This window comes from Balaenoptera acutorostrata, chromosome 1 (assembly GCF_949987535.1).
Source record: "Balaenoptera acutorostrata chromosome 1, mBalAcu1.1, whole genome shotgun sequence".
In the NCBI taxonomy this organism is placed as follows: Eukaryota; Metazoa; Chordata; class Mammalia; order Artiodactyla; family Balaenopteridae; genus Balaenoptera; species Balaenoptera acutorostrata.
Genome location: NC_080064.1, coordinates 141,421,859 through 141,446,331, shown reverse-complemented (window position 1 = coordinate 141,446,331; position 24,473 = coordinate 141,421,859). Strand labels below are relative to the sequence as shown.

Below are 24,473 nucleotides of genomic sequence, written 5' to 3'. Positions count from 1 at the left end.
TCTTCGTTTCTGTGAAAGGGCTTTCTCCAGGTGTGGCGAGCGGGGGCCACTCTTCATTGCGGTGCGCGGGCCTCTCGCTGTTGCGGCCTCTCGTTGCGGAGCACGGCTCCAGACGCGCAGGCTCAGTAGTTGTGGCTCACGGGCCCAGTTGCTCCGCGGCATGTGGGATCCTCCCAGACCAGGCCTCGAACCCGTGTCCCCTGCATCAGCAGGCAGACTCTCAACCACTGCGCCACCAGGGAAGTCCCAAAACAAAGTTTTAAATTGTGTAATTTATTATATTTACAAAAGGATGTGTGTGTGTACATACACACACACATATACATATAAATAATGTATTTGGACTATTAGAGACAATAATAAAAGGTACCTAAACCTATCACCCATCTTTAGGAGAGCACATTTCCATTACTTTGAAATCCTTATCCCTTCCAGATCCAAAATCCTTCCCTCCTCACCAGAGATAACCATTTCCATGTTTCTTTGGCTCTATCCCTTCTACATGCAGTCCTAAAGACTTAATTTTTCAAAATTAATTTCCTTATTTTTAACAGCTTTATTGAAATATAACTGACATACAATGAACTGCACATATTTAAAGTATACAATTTGTGTCTTTCCTCTCTGGATGCTTTTAAGATTTTTCTTTAATTTTCAAGCAGTGTGACTATAATATGCCTGTGTTTTTTTTTTAACTGTTTTTCTGACTAAATTGACATACAATAAACTGTACATATTTAAGGTGTACAAGATCTGATATTTTGACATATGTAAACGCCTATGAAACTATCACCATAACCAAGGCAATGAACATTGTCTATCATCCCCAAGAGTTTCCTCTTGCCCTTCTGTAATTCTTTTCCTCTTACCACATCCCATCCCACCTCCAGGCAACTGCAAACCTGCTTTCTGGGCTTCCCTGGTGGCGCAGTGGTTGAGAATCTGCCTGCCAATGCAGGGGACACGGGTTCAAGCCCTGGTCTGGGAAGATCCCACATGCCACGGAGCAACTGGGCCCGTGAGCCACAATTACTGAGCCTGCGCATCTGGAGCCTGTGCTCCGCAACAAGAGAGGCCGCGATAGTGAGAGGCCCGCGCACCGCGATGAAGAGTGGTCCCCACTTGCTGCAACTAGAGAAAGCCCTCGCACAGAAACGAAGACCCAACACAGTCATAAATAAATAAATAAATAAATAAAAGAAAGTGAATTTCTTAAAAAAACCTGCTTTCTGCTGCTGTATGTTAGTTGGCATTTTCCAGAGTTTTAGGTAAACAAAACCATAATGTATATATTCTTTTTTGGTCTGGCTTATTTTTTTAGAATAATTATTTCGAGATGCATCATGTTGTTCCATATATCAAGGTTTATTCTTTTTATTGCTGAGTAGTATTCCATTGTATGGATATACCACATTGTTTACCTATTTACCTACTGATAGACATTTGGGTTGTTACCAGTTCTAGGCTATTATGAATAAAGCTGCTATGAACGTTTGTCTTTATATGAACATATGCTTCATTTGTCTTGGGTAAATACCAAGGAGTGTAATGGCTAGATCTTATTGCAGGTGAAGGTTTAACTTTTTAAGAAACTGCCAAATTATTTTCCAATGTGGTTATATCATTTTATACTCCACCAGCAGCATGTACAATATCAGAGTTCTTGGTCCTTCAAGGTTTAGTACGTCTATCTTTTTAATTTCAGTCATCCTAATAGGTGTGTGTTATCCCATTGCGGTTTTAATTTGCATTTCCCTACTAATGATACTAAGCATCTATTCACATGCTTATCTACCACCCAGACATCTTTGATTAAGATCTTTTGTCCATTTTTAAGTTGGGTTGTTTGTTTTCTTATTATTGAGTACTAGAGTTCTTTATATGTTCTGGGTACAAGTCTTTTATCAGATATATTTTTAAAATATTTTCTCCTAGTCTGTTGCTTTTCATTCTCTTAACATTGTCTTTTGAAGAGCAGGAGTTTTTAATCTTGCTGAAGTGCTTTTGGTGTCATTTCTAAAAAATCTTTGCATAACCCAAAGTCACCAGGACTTTCTCCTATATTTTCTTCAAAAATTTGTAGTTTTAGGTTTTCATTTAGGTCAATGGTAAATGTAAAATTAATTTCTGTACATGGTATGAAGAATGTATGGAAGTTGTGGGTTTGTTTTTTTTTTTTGGCATATGAAAGCCAATTGCTCCAGCCCCATTTGTTGAAAAGACTATCCTTTCTCCAGTGAACTGCCTTTGCATATTTATTGCAAATTAATTGTTCACATATTTATTGGTCTATTTTTGGATTCTCTATTCTGTTCCATTAATCTATCTGCCTATCCTGACACTAATAACACACTGTCTTGATTACTGTAGTTTTAATAAGATTGATACCACACAGTGATAATCCTTCAACTTAGTTGTTCCAAAGTTGTTCTGGCTATTCTTGGTCCTTTGTACTTTCATATAAATTTAAAAATATGCTTAATAATTATTTTTTAAAAGCCCTGTTGAGATTTTGAGTTAGTTTGTGTTGTATCTATGAATCCATTTAGGAAGAAATGATATTTTAAAAATACTGGGTTTTCTAACTTCTCTCATGTATCTGTCTTCTTTAATTTCTCTCAATAATGTTTTATAGTTTTCAATGTAAAAGTATTGCACATCTTTTGTCAGATTTAACCCTAAATATCTATGTATTGATCTTGTATTCTGCAACCTTGCTAAAAAACTCACTAATTAGCTCTAGTAGCTATTCTATAGAGTCACTGGATTTTCTAAATAGGTCATCATGTCATCGGCAAAAAAAAAAAAAAAAAACAAACGAAACAAACCCCACCAGTTTTACTTCTTTGTTTCTAATCTAAATGCCTTTTATTTCTTTTTCTTACCTTACTACACTGGCCATAATCTCCAGTACAATGCTGAATAGAAGTGGTAAGAGTGAATACACTTTTTTGTCCCTAGTTAGGGAGAAAGCATTCAGTGTTTCATCATTAAGTATGATATTAGTTTTAGGTTTTTCATAAATACCTTTTATTGGGATGAGGAAGATCTTTCTGTTATTGATTTCCATTCCATTCTGGTCACAGAACATATTTTCTATGATTTAAATCCTTTTAAATTTACTGAGATTTAGTTTATGACACAGAAGATATCACTTAAATGTCTTTTGGTATAACTACTATGTAGATATCATTTAATAAATGCTTTTTTAGGCACAACTATTGCATTTTAGAGGAAAGTATGTACTAGCCCAGACTATCTGAAGCCCTCCCACTCCCATATCATCAGATAAATATCTCATCTTAATCATTTGGTCTGACCAAGTTAGCATGTCAGTAAGAATAAACAAGAGAAGTAGTACAAGATAAGAAGAGAAAAGTGGGAAGACATTACAATTTATTATGAAGTGAGATCTGCCTGGCAACTAATTTTTTAAAGTGAAAATAGCAATAGTAATAAATACTTATCAACTTTGGCTAAAACATTTTTTAAAGTAATGAAACTAGTATATTTTATCAGCTAACAGATCATGTTGATTATTAAACAGGTAAAACGAACCAACCAAACAACTGGAAACAAATACGAACCTGAGCAGCTCCCAAAGGGGGAACACGTAAACGCTTCATAGCTTTTTGTCTGTCACCATCTTCAAGTTCATTGGTCACTACAGCCTAAAAGACACATTGTTAACTTTTGACGCAGGTTATACTGAACTTGAGTATTGCATAAATAATTCTGAACCATTTATACATATGGTATTCTGATAACCCCCTGGTGAATATATACTGAATAAAACAAAAGAAAAAATCATGAGTAAGAATATATGTATTTAAAGCAAGCAACTAATAACAAAAGGAGAATAAAAATGAGGAATTATTTCATTAAAAATAAGACATTAACGTTATTGAAAATATGTGGTATATAAGTGAGATTCCCATACCTCAGTTTCAGAGATGAGCTGGTTGATTTTCTTGCATGTATAAAACGGGGCTACTTCTACATGAGCCACTCGCCAATCTGCTCCACGAGATGTTTCCAGGATCTTGTCATGCTTTTTAAGGATTTTTCGGAACCCTGTAAAATTCAGATTCTACAGAAAGAAATGAGAAACACTACTATAATTTCCACCACCATGAGAGAAGATGAAAAATAACAAGCACTTTGTGTTGACTGAGTTCACTGAAGATTGAGTACCAAGGGAAATGGCAATGCTTTCATAAAAGCATGTACTATAAAAAGATAAGACTCTTCTTTCTTATTTCATTTATTCATTTCAAGGTAGTATGCTATCAGTAATACAAAGAAACTCTGGATTATGAACCCTATTATTTCTATTTCATGTAAATTAATGGAAGTCCTAAACTCAAAACATTTTTATTTCCATTTTCCTATGTACAACTGTTTTCAAAATAGCTAATTTATGTTATTTTGCTTCTTTGATCAAAAGAATATATTCAGAAAATACTCTGGATTTATCATGAACTGAATACATTTATTAGTTCTTTGCTTTTTGCAGGCCTGGTATAGCTATGTATTTCCCCCTGCTATGCAAGCATGTACGAACAAGCACATAAAATGGATACTCATCTATTTTCCTTAACTTTTATTTTGTTTCCATCCATTCTGTTTGGGGATGGGTGTGCAAAGAGTCAGTGGAAAAGAAGAAGTGATCATACTTACAGGGTTTTGCTGATAACGGGTAGGAGCTTGTACTTTTCTTCCATTTCTACAATATCAAAATACTATACTTTTCTATATTCTCAAATCCTGTTGTTCTTTAATCAACAGACAAAAAAGCACGAAATTGTGGATTTGCAAGGTTCTTTAAATCAGAGGTCTCCCAAATTTGCTGATCATATATCCCCATCAGTAAAAAAAAAAAAATTGAGCAGTCACTCCAAATTAGGTTTTGCTTGCTTGCCTGTTTGTTAATATTTTTTTTCATACTTTAATGGATCATCTTAAACTCTCCTTGGGTGTATACACCATGATTTGGAGATTGCTTTCAATTCATTTTCCTTTCTCATCATTTGCAAAATAAATGTATTCTTACTGGATAGAAAGTCTCAAAGGATAAAGGACAGATCAGAACTTTTATAATTAACAATTATTTTCAAGAAGCTTTTTATAATGACCCAAAACAAAAACTTCTGGCAAAGTTAATAAAGTAAAATTTAACAAGGGTATTTCCCTGTAATGCATAAGCATAATTAATAAAATATGAAATGTTAATATTTTATAGCACTATAAGCAAGAAGAAACACATTTTTGTTTCTTTTTAAAGATAATTTATAAAGCTATGGATAAATTTCAAAGGAAAGGAATTTCCCATCATATATATCTTATATAATTACTTTCCTATTCTTCTAAAGTTATTTTCTGAGTTCTTCTTTGAATGTTAAAATATTAAATCACCAAAAAAGAAAGCAGAATTATGAAAGGGAAAAATGGAAATAAGTACATGCATTAAACTTAGATTACTACAGATATGACACTATAATTACTTTTTATTTTAAAATTCCAATATTTACCCGTGGTAATACTTGTATTGTATAACCTCTAGTTTTTATATAGTGTATGATCCTGTGATGATCTTAACCAGATTAGAAGTAATAATCAAAAGAATAAAATGGAAAAATAATAGCACATAAGGTCTCTTTAAAGATTAGGGAGATGCTTTTGCCTATTTAAATGTTTATTATTTAATGAATAATCTGTTTTTCAATATATTCTTTATAGATTTAACTATGTGAACAAATCTATAAAGAATTGCAAATGAATAAATGCCAAGCATTTCCATAATTTAGCATACATGGTAGTTCAACTTCTTAGGTTGGGTTTTAAAATTTCTTTTCTTTTGCAAGTTTTTTTTGTTTTTGTTTTAAATACAGTCATATTGCAGCCTGTGGATAATAAAACTGAAAGTAGAAAGTTGAAAAGTCAGTATCTTTTACACTATTAGTGTTAGTTGCAGGAAAGTTAACTATACAGCTGCTTTCACAGAAATTTTGCTGTAGGTGGAATATAAAAGTTCTTACACAGCCAGCAGTGGTTGGGTAGACATATATTATTTCTTATTTCTACTCATTGCTTAGAGATGCCTCTAAAAATAGGAAGCAAACTATTACTCTTTGAGTCAAGGGCTACTCCTGAATACTGTACAAAAAGGTTTTGGAAAACTGATCTTCAAAAACAGAAGTCTTGTTAACATTATTTTACCATCTCTGATAACCTGATTTTTAGCCAATAAGAACATTTGAAATCCCAATAAGAACAGAAACAATAATGACATGCTAAGAATTTCCCTTTTTGGATTGACCCATTAGTATTAAGCTCAAGGTAATTCCATTTATTATAATTTCTCAATCATTTAAAGGTTCTATCCTCCACGGTAAGAACTGAAGTACCTGATAGTTCTGCAGCAGGATAAGACTGAGGTAGAACTCGCTGAAGGCCAGTTTAAGGTCTTTAAGATTCCTATGTTGGACACGTTCCTCATGGGACAGGTGGAAGACTGGCTTTCTGCGTTGTCGCAGTGTAGTAACACCAGTGCTTTCTTTCTGCGCATCCAGTGATGACTGAAGTTCATTCTGAAGTGTAGCAAACCTGCGCTGAGCCTCTGCGAGCTTTTCTATAAGAAGTAAAACAGAACTGTCAAATCATCAAGATAAAAAAGCTGGTAAAAGTTCTCACTGAAGTCTGAATTTTTACTTATTAGTCTGTTTCCCTAAAATTTCTAGGGAAAAAAATGCTACATTTAATATTTAGAACTAGATAGGAAAAACATGTTTCAGTGTAATACCCTCCTTTCATTCTACCCCACACTTCCCCCCAGCAAAACCTTAAGCGTACCCTTTCTTTTTACAGATGAAGATTGAAGACACAGAATTTAAAAGCCGTGAAGAGTGAGAATACAAAATGGTACAGCCGCACTGTAATTTGGAAAACAGTCTGGCAGTTCTCAAAATGTTAAACATAGAGTTACCTTACGATCCAGCAATTCCACTCCTAGGTATATAAAACCAAGAAAACTGAAAATATACATGCACACAAAAACTTGTACACATACACAAACTGGGACTCATAAAAGTCAAAAAAGTGGAAACAAACCCAATGTCCATTAACTGATGAATGGATAAGCAAAATATGGTATATATGTACAATGGAATATTGTTCAGCCATAAAAAAAGAATGAAGTATTGATACATGCTACAACATGGATAAATATTGAAGATATAATGCTCTAAGTGAAAGACGCCAGACATAAAATGCCACAAAATTGTGTGATTCCATTTATACGAAATGTCTAGAACAGACAAGTCCACAGAGAAAGAAAGTAGATTAGTGGTTGGCAGGGCCTGGGGGGAGGGAGGAACGGGGAGTGACTGCTAATGGGTACAGGGTCTTTTTGGGGTGATGAATGTTCTGGAATTAGATAGTGGTGATGGTTGTACAACCTTGTGAGTATTTATGCTTTGAATCTCTCTCCTCATGAATAGCTCATTCCCTTTTAAGGGCTCACATGAATAAGTCAGGCTTACCTGGAATAATCTCACTTTCTTAAAGTCAACTGATTTGAGACCTTAATTATACCTGCAAAATCCTTTATAGCAGCACCTAGGTTAGTGTTTGATTGAATAACTGAGAGAAAGTATGTGTATAGCAGGGGGAAGGGATTTTGGAGGGCACCTTAGAATTATGCCTACCACATACTTTGAACTTATGCAAATTTCTGAAGACTCCAAATGCCATTTGGTCCAGCAGTCAAAATGGAGATTTACAGTTGTTCAAGTGATAGATGGAATATTAGCCCAGGTTTAACTCAGTGGACCCAGCTGGTTCACAGGCTCATACTATGATTATATTTCCAGTTCTGGAATGTATAACTGGCATAGAAATACTGGGCTACTGGTGGAATCTCAACATTGACTCTGACCCAAGGGAGGAAGGGCTAGTGGAAGTTCTGGAATTTCTCCCTATCAAGATAGTAAGCCAGAAGCACAAACATATCCCTAGGGGAACTTCAGAGGTTAGTGCCACCACCAGGGATGATGTTATCTATCACATCTCCATTTACTTCATCTGGTTAGTCTGTGCAGAAGTTGGACGAATCTTGAAGAATGAGTGTGGATTATTGTTAAACTTAATCAAGTGGTCACCCTGAAGGCAGCTGCTATTCTAGATGTGGTATTATCACTGGTGCAAATCAACACAGCCTCTAGCACCTGGTATGAAACTATGCATCGAATAATGCAGCTACTTACCTGGCAGCAGAGACTAGCAATGAGCCCCAGAAATGACACCATTCCTCATTGGAACTGACCAACCACCTAGTGGCAGGTTGCATGCACTAGATGCAGGGGGCAGAGATTTGTCCTCTTTGGAACAAGTGCTTTCTTGATATGGATATGCCTTCCCTGCTTATAATGCTTCTGCTAGCACCACTATCAACTGGAATGACTTATCCATTTTCATGGTGGTAAAGCAATGAGCATATCTATGGAATAAAATGGTTTTATCACATACCTAGAAATAGCTGGCCTAACATAAAGGCTTACTGAAATGAGTTGGGAGACAAAACTCTCACAGGCTGGGGTTCTGTCTTTCAGAATGCAGTACTGAGACCATTATCTGGTTCTATCCTAACCACAGTCAAAATTCACAGTCTAGGAAAGAAGGGGTGGAAGTAGGAGTGGCTCCTTTCACTATTATATCTAATAATCCACTCAACCTGCAACTTGAGCTCTGCCTATTGGTTAGTCCTCAAGGGGAAATGCTTCTCTCATAGGAATACAACAACGGTTCTGTTGAATTGGAAGATGAGACTGCCACCTGGCCTTTTTTGGACTCATCATACCATTGAACCAGTGGCAAAGAAGGTGTTTACTTGTTAAAGTGATTCTGATTACCAAGGGGAATAGATAACACAACAGTAGCAAGAAGGATTGTGTCTGCCATCCAGGAGACTCCCTGGAACACATCCTAGTACTTCCATGACCAATAACAGAAGTTAATGGAAAACTAAAACAATCAAAAAAAGACAGAATTACTAAGGATTCAGCCCCTTCAGGAATTAAAGTTTCGGTTATGCCATCCAGTAAAGAACCCTCACCAGCTAAGGTACTGGCTGAGGGCAAAGGAAATATGGAATGGGTAGTGGAAAAAGCAAATCATAGATATCAACTATCACTTCTTGACCTTCTTATTCTGTCTTTTACATACCTTATATTTTCCTCTCTATCTCTGTGCTGCATTCTGAGTAACTATTTCAACTCTACCAGTTTATAAATTCTCTCTTAAGGTCTAACTAATTTACAGTTTAATTGATTAAGATATTAATTTAAGTAATTATATTGTCATTTAAAAATTTCTAATTGGTTATTTTTAAAAGTCAATTTTGATAGTCTCTTATTCTTTGCTCATGGTTTTGATACTTTCTTTTATGTCTATAGCCATATTAAGTATATGTTTTATTTTGCACCTGAAAATTTACATATCCTATACAGCAGGAGTCCCCAACCCCCGGGGAACTGGGCCACACAGCAGGAGGTGAGCAGCGAGGGAGCCAGCGAAGCTTCATCTGTATTTACAGCTGCTCCCCATCGCTCGCATTACTGCCTGAGCTGCACCTCCTGTCAGACCAGCGGTGGCATTAGATTCTCATAGGAGTGCGAACCCTACTGTGAACTACACACGCGAGGGATCTAGGTTGCACGCTCCTTATGAGAATCTAATGCCTGACGATCTGAGGTGGAGCTGAGGCGGTGACGCTAGCGTTGCGGAGTGACTGCAAATACAGATTACCATTAGCAGAGAGGTTTGACTAAACAGAGACCATAATAAATCCACTGCTTGCAGACTCATATCAAAACCCTATCAGTGAGTGGCAAGTGAAAACAAGCTCAGGGCTCCCACTAATTCTGCATTATGGTGAGTTGTATAATTATTTCTATTATTATTATGTTGTAATATATAATGAAATAAAGTGCACAATAAATGTAATATGCTTGAAACATCCCCAAGCCATCCCCTGCACCCCCGCGCCACGGAAAAATTGTCTTCCGTGAAACCAGTCCCTGGTGCCAAAAAGGCTGGGGACCGCTGCTATACAGCTTTTAAGTGTTTTGTAGTCTTCCATATTGTAAGAAATGGAACTATTCACCTATATTCAAATTTCACATTTAAGTCAAAGGGAAAATGAATCTAGGGTTTTTTTAAAATACAAGGTAAGCATTTCTATTGCATATGTGTTCGTCTTATTATCCTCATGATCAAAAACAGTATAGAACTTCTTGGTTCACAGTGCACTTTACGTCTCAGCAATTTTTTCATGATGATCCTAGGCCAAAAAATAGACCAGACACTTTTATTAAGTAGTTAAGTTCAAACAACTTAAGTATTTATGTCCCAACCACTTAATAGCTATTTGAAAAAATATTATACACAAATACAAACACATATATAATGAAAGAATGTGAAGATTTATCCAAAGTCCACTAGAAATTACTATGCTAATTAAAAGCTTCAGGTAATTAGTAAGATCCAAAAGCCAGAGTATCCTAAGTAGCATGAATGATCAACTTTTGTTGTTAAAACATTAATACATGAGCTTGCTATTTGTTTAGCTTCCTTAGCCAGAGTTGTCAATACACAAATTTTGTAATTATTTACATCTTTCAGTACAAGGATATTAAAAATGTAAGAAGTCCCAAAAAACGGATAGAAAAAGAACCTGTATGCCAGCAATAAGTCAACAAACAGCTTCTCCATCTGGCAAACTCCTTACTCATTTTACACAGCTAATCATATATATCATTTTCTATGTAAAATTCTTCTTGTCTAACAACTCTCAGTCACAATTTGAAGCTCCCTCCTTAAGGCTCTCATGGGACTACATATATGCATACATAGAACACTGCATATAATTCTTTGTTTATATGTTTCCTTTATTTACTAACTGTGAGCTCTCTAAGGGCAATGGTTCTATAATCCTCATCTTTTATGATGAACAATTTTTTTTAATATCTTTTTTTAGGTATGTTTTACATACCATAAAATTCACCCACTGTAAGCATAAAGTTTGCTGATTTTTTAGTAAATTTGTAGAGTTGTACAGTCATCACCATAATCCAATTTTGGAACATTTCCATTACCTCGTACACTTCTGTCATGGCTGCTGGCTGTTGATCCTCACTCCCACCCCCAGGTCACCACTGATCTGCTTTCTGTGTCTACAGATTTGCCTTTTCTGGACACCTTATATAAAGGAATCACACAATATGTAGTCTTACGTGTCTCTCTGGCTTCTTTAACTTAGCATGATTTTGAGGTTCATACATTTTGTAGCATGTATCGGTAGTTTGTTCCTTTCACTGATGAACTGTATTTCACTGTATGGATACACCACATTTTGTTTAAATATTCATCAGTTCATGGACATTTGGATTGTTTTTAGTCTTTTTACTATATAAATTATGCTGCTATTTTTTTTTTTCCAAATGTGACCTCGTGGGAAGACTTTTTTTTTTTTAATACATGTATCCACTTATTTATTTATTTATTTATTTTATTTTATTTTGGCTGTGTTGGGTCTTCGTTTCTGTGCGAGGGCTTTCTCCAGTTGCGGCGAGCGGGGGCCACTCTTCATCGCGGTGCGCAGGCCTCTCACTATCGCGGCCTCTCTTGTTGCGGAGCACAGGCTCCAGACGCGCAGGCTCAGTAATTGTGGCTCACGGGCCTACTTGCTCCGCGGCATGTGGGATCTTCCCAGACCAGGGCTCGAACCCGTGTCCCCTGCATTGGCAGGCAGATTCTCAACCACTGTGCCACCAGGGAAGCCCAAATTATGCTGCTATTAACATTCACATATACTCTTTTTGTGTGGACTATCATTTTCATCTTTGCAATAGCAGGTTCAATCCATGTTTGTTGAATGAATGAATGAATGGATATGTAGGAAAAGAGTTCTCTCTAGTAATCCAAGTTCCTATGTAGAAATAAGGAAAAATAAAAATTTCAAGGGTATTTTGCTACTTTCTTTAAACTAGTGATTCTCTTCCTTAAGGGCACGACTGTCTAGAAGAGCATAATGAGAGAGAATCCCTACATGGGAGTGTTGAGGATAAAGCATATGTTACTTGAAAAAAAAATTCAATATTACTACAGTTATGATGTGAGATTTTTTAACTTAGGGGCATAGGTTTAAAAAGGATGAGAAACACTGCTTTTGACACCAAGTGTCCAAGTCTATTTTGCAATGATACCTCAGCTTTCTAAAGTTAGATCTCCAAAAAGCTCAAATACATGGAACAGCACAGAACCTAAAAAGAGGTATTAAATGTGTATATAAAACATATTTTGGTCTATGAATGAAAATCTACAAATACAGTTATAAAAAATAAAAATGAATATTCCTAAGCAATTTTATAAATACTGATGAAAACAGCCTATTTTGGCAATAAATTCCAATTTCTATTCATGCCAGTGAATCAAGTCACTCTAAATATGAACAGATTATTATCTTAATAATATTTGCTTAATGCCATAAGCTCTCATACATTGATAATAAAATATTTGATAAAAATTTCCAATAACCATTCAAAAACTTTCAAAGTACCTATGTGTCCCTCAAAGAGCTAAAAAAAGATTATCAAGATCTTTTTTAGTTTTAACGAGATTTGTATACATATTTTTACTTTTAGAAAAGTTATTTTAGAAATACAAGGTATCTTCAAAGTAGCAAAGCTATTATGTTTATGCAACTGAAGAATATTTCTTGATAAAGTTAATGTCTTAGAATACTTTTATTGTTTGTCTTTCAATGTTATCATCTTGCTGATTCAATTTATGGATTTCACTGTTACCTGAAATACAAAGTAAGTTTATAAGAATGCTGACCCATTATAGGTGATTCAGGATAGTTAATCTTGTTGCAGTACATCCAATTTTTGCACTGCTTTTATCTGGAGTTCTTACTACCTGAAATTCTGACAATCTCAAATACTTAAGTCTAAAACCTCCGTGTGTGAAAATAGCATCCTATTCTTCCATTCCACTTCTCTCTCTAATCAATAACACTCCTTATTCTCTTACAACTCCAGCCTCAGCTGACTATTTGTTATCCTCCTCACCCCCAAATATGTCATGGACATATGTATGTCCATGTCCATATGATGTGTATGTCATTACACATCTGGATAGGTTTCCCCTTGCCCTAGAACACCGTACTCCAGCTCTCCCCACTCCCCACACAGCCATTCCTGAACACACTCCTCCAAGAGGATCTGGCAAATTTAAAAGTTTCCATTTATGCTTCTTCATGTTTGCTTCCACAGTACGTTGTACAACTCTACAATAACAAATATCATAAATTTTTTTAAAAGATATAATTAGTAAAGAAATATATTAGATGTACTCTGATATTTTCCATTCTACTATATTTATTCATATCTTTAAAAAATGTGCTGACCCCTGTGGGTCATTTATTGGGTTGTAACCTACAATTGTTTAAAAGAACACTAACTTAGATGATAGTCTGCTTTTTTGTGAAGATGCCATCCTAAAAACCTGTTACCCCATGACTATGGGCATTGCCCATGCTTTCAGTCTTAGAAAGAAAGAAACGAAAAGAAAAGCTAGGAGGGAAGGAGGAGGAAAGAAAGAAGAAAAGACAAAGAAAAGGTTGGTTCCCCATAGCTTGTTTTTAATAGAAGCCTATCAATCACTTTTTTAAAGAAAATGAAGAAAGCAACACTTATTGTGCATAGAATGTAAATAATTGTAATTTTAATTTTCATCAGATGTGTTAGGAAGAAAGCAAGCCACTCTAGCTGCTTTAATTCACTTCCCCAACTTCCCCTAACCTCCCATCCTTTAAGAGCTTTTAAGTAACTTATTCTGGGGACTTCCCTGATGGTCCAGTGGCTGGGAATCCACCTTCCAATGCAGGGGACGTGGGTTCGATCCCTGGTTGGGGAACTAAGATCCTACATGCCGCCCGCATGCCACAACTAGAGTGCCTGCGCGCCACAACTACTGAGCCCGCACACTCTGGAGCCCACGCGCCACAACTAGAGAGGAGCCCAGGCACCACAGCAGAGGATCCCATATGCCGCAATGAAGATCCCACACGCCACAACTAAGACCCGATGCAGCCAAATAAACAAATAAATACTTTTTAAAAATAAAAAAAAAAGTAACTGATTCTGTTGTAATGATGTAGGAAGAAACGCTAAGACAACAGAATTTTAAACAATAGTACAAACCTATGGTCACCCTACTTAACTAGATATATTTAATCCACATTTTAACACATGAATAAGCAAAGAACAAAACTAGCCATTAAGTCACAGTTGTGGGTACTAGATACATATAATCACTTGTGAAATGAACATTTAGTATTTCAGCGAGAGAGTTTCTTATGTTTCATTACACATACTCAGTGGTTATACAGTGCCTCAAATTCAATAAGAATAAAGAAAAGTAAACATATAGCAAGATACTGTATAATAGGATTATAGGAATAACTGTATAATAGGAATAGTTTTGAGTAACTATTATCCGATTGGTCTTACATTTACATGGAGACTGAAAATATTTTACAGCCAAGAAATAAATCTGTTTCTATTACCATTATTTTCCTACTTACAAATAACACCACTGTGATTTCCTTCCTTTCCTCCCTCCTTTTTGGTAAAGAAAGGAAAAGCACATAACAGTGTTGTGAGTTCCTAACATAAAAACTGAAGTCAAAAATTAGGACAAGCCAGATAAAAACCCTGAAACTGTTTCCTTTAGAAACAAAGGAAAAAGCATTTAGATATTTAAAATACTCCAACCAATCAAAAGGGCTTGCCTGTTTTAATTGTGGAATATTAAAAGCAACAGATGTAGTCTAAGATTTTTTTAAAATGTAGGTGTCTAGAAATACTGCTTAGAAGCCAAGTATTTTGAACGGAGGGAGAAAGCAAACTGGTTCGAGAAAAGAGAAAGATGTGACATGAAGTAATTTATACTCCCAATGGAAAAGGACATTACTGGTCATCATAAAAAAAAGTTTCTAGCACTACAACCTTCAGTTTGTATTGACTGATACCATTTTCAGTGCGAGAAGACACCTGGGAGAACTCTAGGTCAGTGATCAGCAATGTTATCACCAAAAGGATACCTCTTTTAAAAAATTTCCCTCTCTTCCCATGGTCTTCAAATGTTTGAAGATTTTATCTATAAATCTAAATAAATACCCATATCTTATTAGCCAAAACATATGTAATAAAAAAAAGAATAAAATAACTTACATTAGGTTTTGTGAAATATTGAAAATAGCTTCTGACTCCTTACATGTGAAATCCCAGAGGGTTGGGAATCAATTTGCTCATTTTACAAGTACGTACATAGAGGCCAAGGAAGGTTACATGGTAAACGTCTTCAAAAAAAATAATAAGGTTCAAAAATCCAAAATGTAATTGATAGGTAATAGACTTTTATGAAAACAAATACATCCATATTTTAGTAGTATTCATTCTGTTTTGTTGGTTTAGCTTTTATAGCATTTGGGCAGGGGGTACTTCAAGGTTTCAGGCAATACTATATCTCACCTAAAAAATAACCATTTTAACTGACCATTAAATAATTTGTGAGATGTAACTGGGTTGAGGTAGGGTTTATAAGATGAACTCACCCCTATATTATTTATAGTTCTTCATGTGCCCTAGTATCTGAGGATTGTAGTATACAAGACAATCTGCCATGGAGAAGGTGGCTAAATAAGGAGAAAAATGACACTACCTAGGACAAGCACCAATTCTACTTCTGTCAATCATGTCTTCATATTACCCATCATTTCCTGACCTGGCAAAAAGTCAGTCTGAAGACTATCAATTTGTACCTACTCCTTGATGACATCAAGAGACATGCCCTAATGGCTCTGCCAATACACACAGAGAAAGGAAGTCATTAAATCATAGCCCCCAAATTTTTAATAGTAGAAAGCCTAAAATTATCTTTGAAAAGTAACCAAGTCTAAAATACCATTTTGCAAACTGAGGGTTGTAACCCAATATGAGATCATGAAAGCAATTTAGTGTATCATAAATCAGCATTTAAAAAATCAAATAGTGGGCTTCCCTGGTGGCGCAGTGGTTGAGAATCTGCCTGCCGGTGTAGGGGACACGGGTTCGAGCCCTGGTCTGGGGGGATCCCACGTGCCACGGAGCAACTAGGCCCGTGAGCCACAATTACTGAGCCTGCGCGTCTGGAGCCTGTACTCCGCAGCAGGAGGGGCCGCGATGGTGAGAGGCCCGCGCACCGCGATGAAGAGTGGCCCCCACTTGCCGCAATTAGAGAAAGCCCTCACGTAGAAATGAAGACCCAACACAGCCATAAATAAATAAATTAAATTAAATTAAAAAAAAAAGTTAAAAAAAAAATCTTATTCAACAATAAATGCCTCTGGTGCATTTATAAAAAAAAATCAAATAGAAACAATTAGAGAATATAGAATATATTATAAGTAGTAAGAATAAGTATTGTTTCATGAGAAAATATTTTTAATCAAATATATTGCACATACACACATATACAGATGCATGCAAACACATAAAACACACATCTGTCTGTGTAATGAGGTCATAACTTTACAGTATTTAAATAACAGTATTTTTTACTGTTAACTGAAAATATATAAAGTATGTATCTATTGTAAAGAGCAGATATTTATTTTTCTTTGTAAATCAAGAAGCTTTATCTACTTTTTGTAATCTAATTTATCCAATTAGAGCTGGGTTCAGAGATCCTTCCCAGAACAATCATAGTAAAAGAAAAATGCTAATAAACTTGACCTTTATATTTCTCATTTACAACCTTAGATCATACCCAATAGGCTTTTCTCAGTCAAAATACTCTTTCCACTGCAAATGCCTTCCTCTTTCAGTCTCCTCTTCCTCATTCTACATTATATGGCTGCCCTCTCCTCTGTCTACATTGCTGGTTCCTCTTTATCCTCTTACCTCCTAATTGTCGAAATTACTTTTGTCCTTGAACACTGTAATTCCTTCTCTACATTTTTCCCTTGCTGAAAATCTATGCATTTGCATGGTTTCAAATAATATTTCTGTTTTGTCTCTGCCTTCTAGGTGCTTGTAACATAGTGAAAAGGACGTGCATATATGCTATGCCCTTTCACAGCTCTGTGCCTTTGCATAAACTACTTCCTCTGCCTAGGAAGAAATCCAGCCATAAATGAAAGATGAGAAGGAGAACACACAGTTAAGATATTTGCTTCCCTTTTTTTCAAGATGAGGTGATCCTATTTATTTTTTTTTATTTTTTAAAAATTTATTTATTTATTTATTTTTGGCCGCGTTGGGTCTTTGGTGCTGCGCACGGGCTTTCTCTAGTTGTGGCGAGCAGGGGTTACTCTTCACTGCGGTGACTTCTCTTGTTGCAGAGCACAGGCTCTAGGTGCACAGGCTTCAGTAGTTGTGGCTTGCGGGCTCTAGAGTGCAGGCTCAGTAGTTGCGGCGCACGGGCTTAGTTGCTCCACGCCATGTGGGATCTTCCTGGACCAGGGCTCAAACCCATGTCCCCCGGCATTGGCAGGCGGATTCTTAACCACTGCACCACCAGGGAAGTCCCCTGCTTCCTTATTTATTTATTTATTTTCTGTTTAAAGGGAGTGACTTGCTAAGGAAACTAAACCAGTGAAAAGGGAAGTTAGAGGAAAGTTATTTTCTTAGAGGAAATAATTTCTGGAACAAGGTCTCCAGGAGCTGAAATTCAGTCAGTAGTTATAGAATTTGCCATAGACTGAAGAGGTATATCTTTTCTACAAATATTGGAGGAAAATAAATAAGGGTAAGAATATCTATAGGTATTTGGGGAGAGGGGAGTGGCACAGATCTGCATAAGTATTACACACCAACAGGAATTGAAGGCCTTTATATTTATTTGTAAAGTAGGAGGTATAATGAACATGATGGGGAAGATGCTTGGGTCAGAGAATTCAAGAGAATGGCATAGGGTTTAGAAAAGCACTTTGGAATATGAAAAAGGGCACTGATCAGGATCCACAGGCAGCTTTGAGAACATAGTTAAGAATGCAACAATGAATTTACAGTGGTTCAAATTTGTTCTGCTGTGATTTATTTTTCCCCCCGGCTGTCCTAAGCAGCCTGGGGGTAGGCATGAAGAAGGTAAAAGGCTGGATTGGTCCACGGTTGGAGTTTTGTCAGGCAGAGGCAATCAATACAAGGCAATGAGGATAAAGGGATTAAAAGCTCAAGGACTGATGGAAATGAAAGTAATTCTGGGAGAGGCCTGGTCAAATGGAACAGAATGAGGTAGTCAAAAAATTTGAGTTCTATGAAATGAAAAAACAGATGTTAAAGGAGTAGGGGAGTAAACATATATAAAAAACAACAATTTAAAGGGTCAGACATAAATAAATAGAAGTTCTAATATTTTCTTTTCTTCTCAAGAGCTTCTTGTAGATGCTACTCTGGAGACCATGCCCTAGAGAGACAGATATGAGTGTTCCACACAACGGAAAGGCATAAAAGTGACATAATTAATAAGCTGCAACTGTGTCATTCAGCTCTGAGAGAAATGATAAAACCAAGTTTCTGACTCTTTAATGCTTTGGACTGGGCCACAGTGAAGCTCAAGGTATTGAGTCATAATGAGGTCCTGAAATCCTTGCAACTGCAAGAGAACTAGGCAATGACCATATAAGGCTCAAACAGTGAAGTACCAGATGCATTCCTACCTCAGCTAAAGAAAATATCCTTTAATTGCAATATAGTAAGAAAAGCCCCAATTTTAAAATGATCAGAAGTTTCAACAATGACATGGTAGAGTTCCTACTTCCTTAGCAGCAGAAATTGTCTCTTATATATTGTACCAAACAACTACTTACCTGAATAAAATGTGTTGATTTTGGCAAGTTCTTTTTCACAGGTTTGGAAAAATTTTTCTTCAAACTTGGCAAAATATCTCTTTACTGTGTCCTCATCTGTAACTGAAAGCAAGGAAAACAATATTAAAATTTAGTGTCCAAAGGCCAACTAGGGAAATAAAAATTTAAATTACTACTTTCTTAGTCTTCGAATGACAACAATATATGTATTTCTTTGAAAAAAATGAACTGTGAACTATATTAAGAAAGGCTAATCAAAGGCCTCTTCACAGGAACACAATTATTTTTTAATTGAATGAAGTTTTCTAAATCTCTACTACAATAAACTTATAGTGGTGGACAAAATATGTGTTAATAAGACTTCAGAAGACACTACTGCAGAGGTGATCAAGGCAGACTAGGTGCTGGGAGGTGAAGTGAGTAGGATTCAGCAGAGAGTAAATTAAGTATCTCAGGATTAAGTACTGCATTCACAAAATGCAACAGATAATGAAGACATAAATATGTAATGTGTTTCTGGAAAAAATGAGTTGATTGTTCTAACTATATTAAATTGCTATCTACTCATTTTTACCTTAGCTGCACCAGACACAGAGAAAGAGATGTAGACTGATGGTTATAAATTAGATATTCCAAACCTTCAGTTGCTGGGTAGGAACATAAATGAGTTAAGTAAGTGGGTAATTGTACAAGTATGGTGATAAGCGGCAACTGACACATTCAGGATAAGTAGTGGTATGGATTCTGGTGAACTGGAGAGCACAAGTCCATCTAGCTAGTTGCTGCCCCAAGGTTGTCAGATCTTCCAATTTTTCAGTCAGAAGCCATAAATCTAGGTATTTTAAAAACACTGTGTGGGGCTTCCCTGGTGGTGCAGTGGTTGAGAATCTGCCTGCCAATGCAGGGGACACGGGTTCGAGCCCTGGTCTGGGAAGATCCCACATGCCGCGGAGCAACTGGGCCCGTGAGCCACAACTACTGAGCCTGCGCGTCTGGAGCCTGTGCTCCGCAACAACAGAGGCCGCGATAGTGAGAGGCCCGCGCACCGCAATGAAGAGTGGCCCCTGTTCGCTGCAACTAGAGAAAGCCCTCGCACAGAAACGAAGACCCAACACAGCTAAATAAATAAATAAATAAATAAATAAATAAATTTATTTAAAAAAAAAAAAAAAAAACACTGTGTGGGCCAATCAATATATGTCTTTGCAGGCAGGATCCACTTTGTGAGCTGTCATATAGCATATTGATTTACTGAATTTCGTAGTATAGATACATATAGCTTCAGGAACCCCAAGCCTAAAAAGGGTATGTTTCTTGCCCAAGTGAGCTCTGACTAGACTCCAGATGCTAATCATAATTTAGAACTACCCTATTTCTGGATCTCTGGGGCACTCTAAGCTTGAAACGTCTAGAAAAAGTACAGGTTCTTTTACAACCCTCAGATGCTCCTAATCTTAGTGCAATCCTGGAAACCCTTAAATAATTCACCTGTCCAGTAATAAGAGAAACAGTATTTCCCTAAGTAATATGTAACACACACACACACACACACACACACACACACACACAAACTCATCATACCAGAGATATTTTAAAGAAAACAAAAGCTTAAAACGAAGTTTAAAAAAGCATGTTGAATCTATTCATTTAATTTGAATATACAAATGTAAAAAAAAAATAGCACTACTACTTCTCTATTTCTTATGCTTTAGAACTGAACAGCTAATGCAGGATTCTACTGATTGTGAAGTAAAGAAGGGACAGCTACTTTTAAGTACCTCATGTAAGCTTAGCAATTTAGGTACAATAAAGGCTATAATTGCCCAAGGCCAGTGAGAATTATTTTTCCAAACCATAAAGCAGGTCAAAGCTTTTTTTAAAGCTGACCTTGAGTTAAAGATGCTCCATGGTAACATATGCTGCTCTTGTTTTTTAGTGGCAGGGTGGGGCTGGGGGACCACGCTGTGTGGCTTGCAGGATCTTCGTTCCCAGGCCAGGGATTGAACTCGTGCCCCCACAGAGAAAGCACTGAGTCCTAACAACTGGAGAGCCAGGGAATTCTCCAGATGCTGCTCTTATAATACATCTGGTTATAGCTGATATAGAATAAGAGTAAATCTTACTCTACTTTACCTACTCTTTTTTTTTAATTTTAATTTTATTCTCTATTGTGTTGTTAGAGAAGAAAACCCCAAAGCAAAAAGTGGGCTTGGTCATATTTACTTTGTTTCCCTATTAACAGACAACTTTGATTACCATAAAATGACGGAAATAAAGAAAGCTGTCCCTCAACGTGATTTAAATGTAGTTTCTGTTTAAAAAATAATTTTGCAGGCGAGGAATAAATTAGGAGTATGGGCTTAACAGATACACACTACTATATATAAAATAGATAAACAACAAAGATTTACTGTATAGCACAGGGAACTATATTCAATATCTTGTAATAACCTATAATGGAAAAGAATCTGAAAAAGAATATACGTATATATAAATAAATTACTTTGCTGTATCCCTGAAAGTAACACAGTATTGTAAATCAACTATATACTTCAATTAAAAAAATAATTTTAACATATATGAATGTTTTTATATAGGTTGCATATTCAGCAACATCAACTATTCAAAATATTACTAAGAACCTAGAAACAACAAAAAATCTAAGCCTCTGAGAAACTAAAATGCATGCAATAAACTTTATGTATTAAAGCATGAATATTCTACCCACGAATCAATGTCATATGAATTCTTTATTTCCTCGATCTAGAGACTATTTTATCTAAAATACCAGCAGTCCGTTATCTAGTTTTCTAGTTCGCATATAACTTAATAGCCACAAATCAGAAGAGGGTAGAGTAAGATTACAGCAACACTAAGAAGTAATAGCAAACAGAGAGAGAAGAGGAAAAAAACCATAGATAAATGTAGCAAGAATAGCTGTGTAAAATAAATTAAATGAAGGAAAATGTTCTTGTCATCTCAGATTTCAAAAGACACAGTAATCTACTGTAATTAGAAGTACACTATTGGTAAAGAAATTAGAAAAACACAACAAAAAGAAGAGAACAGAGAGTCCAGAAATAGATCTGCATAACACAGAAATTTAGATTGAGATAAAATGGTATCAAATCAGTAAAAATGGACTACATAGCAAGTAAGGTTGGGTGAATTGGCTACCCACTTAAACTCCAAATGGAGTTAAAGAAACATTATAAAATACTACAAAAAATTAAATAACTCTACATGAAGAAGGCCTTCCTACACAGTACACAAAACAGAGACGATAAACAGAATGACTGACATTCTCACAAAATCTCCATTCCAAAAGATACCACAAGCAAAGTTAAAAGATGAGCAACAGACAGGGAAAACATATCTGCAACATTTAAAATAAAGAATTCACATGCAAAATATATTTTACAAAACTCTTACAAATCAATATTAAAAAGATACTCCATAAGAAAAATGGGTAAACTAGAGCAATTTATAGAAAAATACACAGTGTACAAGTGAAAGGATGTTCAACATCCCAGATATCAGATAAATGCAACTTTAAAACAATGAAATATAATTTTTCAACCATTGGATTGGAAGCAATTTTAAAATAGTGGTATTATTTTGGCAGTGGTGAAAGTAAATGAACACTATCACTCCCTGTTGGTGGAATGTAAATCTGTAAAGCCTTTTAGGAAGACAGATAGTAACTATCAAAATTTTCAATGTGTTTAATCCCACATGTAGGAAGTATATTCTAAAGGAATCTCTGCACATTACTTTTAATAGTGATAAAGAAAACAAAGTGATATCCAACAAAAGGGGAATAGTTACATAAATTACAATAACATTATATAACACCATGCAGCCATTTTAAAAATGATATGCATATACCTTGGTATTTATGAAAATCCCAAGACACAATGCTGAGGAAAAAATTTAAATAACAGAATATATATAGCATGATCTCATTTATGAAAAAATATAAATTAATATTCATATGTATATTCATAGAAAGAAGATTAGAAGGATGCATACCAAGCTGTTAATTGTGGTTAACTCCTTTGAAAGAGGAGTAAGTATGAGAAGGATTCTCACATTTTGCTGTTTACACTTATTATGTTGTATTTATTGTATCCATTACAATGAAATGTATTTATGAAGGATAAACTTTATTGTATAAATAAAAGGTATTATTAACTGGAAGAAAAAAGAAACATGTCGCATCCAATTCTTTAAATTATACCTAACCAGCATAGCTAGTTTAAAAGAACATAGTAAAAACCTAACCAGCATAGCTTGTTGAAAAAATATCTATGTCAGAATTTAGAGGTACATAGAATGACTAAGACTTTCACTTCAGTAATGAGTTGGTAGAATGCTGATTTACAGAACATGAATTTCTATTATAAGATGCTTCCTAAAACCTATCTGCTGAATAATATGAGAAATCAGTAACTAAATTGAAGGAACAGAGAATTTCAGCATTCAGAAATCAACTAGTCCAAGTTTCTTGTTGTATAGGTGAGGAAATATAGGTGTAGAGAGCCTAGATAATGTAAGGTTTTTTTTTCACCCCCTCCAGCAACAATGTAAGTTTTACAGAGACTAACTGTACTTTCTTATTGTAAAATAAAGAATATCAAAGTGACTACAATGTGTTACATGGGTGTTATAAACTGAATTGTGCTCTCCACCCAAATTATCCCAATATGACTGGATATGGAGATAGGACACTGAGGAGGTAATTAAGGTTAAATGAGGTCATAAGGGTGGGACTTTATTCCAAAAGGACTCGTGTCCTTATAAGAAGAGGAAGAGACATCAGAGATGTCCCTCTCCCTCCCTCCCCACCTCTCTCCCCTGCACGTGCACACTGAGTAAAGGCCATGTGAGAAACAGCGAAAAGGCCCTCTGCAAGCCAGGAAGGGCCTTACCAGAAGAGCTGGAACCTTGATCTTGCATTTCAAGCCTCTAGAACTTTAAGAACATAAATTTCTGTTGTTTAAAGCCCCCAGTCTTTGGTATTCTGTTATGGTAGCCTGTGCAGACTAATACAATGAATCTAACATGTCCTAAGGTCAATTAGTCACAAAACTATTAACTCAATAATTAGTCACAAAAGACTAAACTCAGTTCAAAGAAAGCTGTTGTAAATAAGTGCAAATCTTAGCAAGATATATCAACAAATATAAGATTAGCATCAAGAGGGAAAAAAAGGAAGACAAAGGGGTGAAAAAAACCCCAGAATTGGCAAAGAATGACTCAGAGAGCACTGCTGTAAAGAACCCTTTGCTCTTAGTTAAATAAATATTAATTCATTCAGTTATACTAAAGAGAGAGAGAGAGGAGGGAGAGAGAGAATGAGTGAGAGATTTCTTTGTCATTTCTGTTATGGTCTTATCTTTACCTTGCATTTATGGATGACAGACAATTTCTTTCTCATCGACCACCCCCCAAATTACTAAGTTAATAGCAAATGACTCTAAGAGTACTAATCAAGGTAAAATATTCCTACTGCATAGCAACCACCATCAAGTGCTTTTTACAGCAATTTTCAGGAATA

At 35.8% G+C, this 24,473-nt stretch overlaps 1 protein-coding gene across 1 annotated transcript in view; it reads right to left on the bottom strand.

Annotated features, from left to right (window-relative positions):
• Positions 1–24,473, bottom strand: part of XPR1 (xenotropic and polytropic retrovirus receptor 1) — a 199,773-nt gene that overhangs the window by 59,318 nt on the left and 115,982 nt on the right. Inside the window, exons 3-6 of the mRNA XM_028168027.2 lie at positions 18,914–19,015; positions 6,408–6,631; positions 3,941–4,090; positions 3,588–3,671 (exon numbers count right to left, since the gene is read on the bottom strand). Coding sequence (XP_028023828.2) covers positions 3,588–3,671; positions 3,941–4,090; positions 6,408–6,631; positions 18,914–19,015 — 560 coding nt within the window. The remainder of the gene's footprint in view (positions 1–3,587; positions 3,672–3,940; positions 4,091–6,407; positions 6,632–18,913; positions 19,016–24,473) is intronic.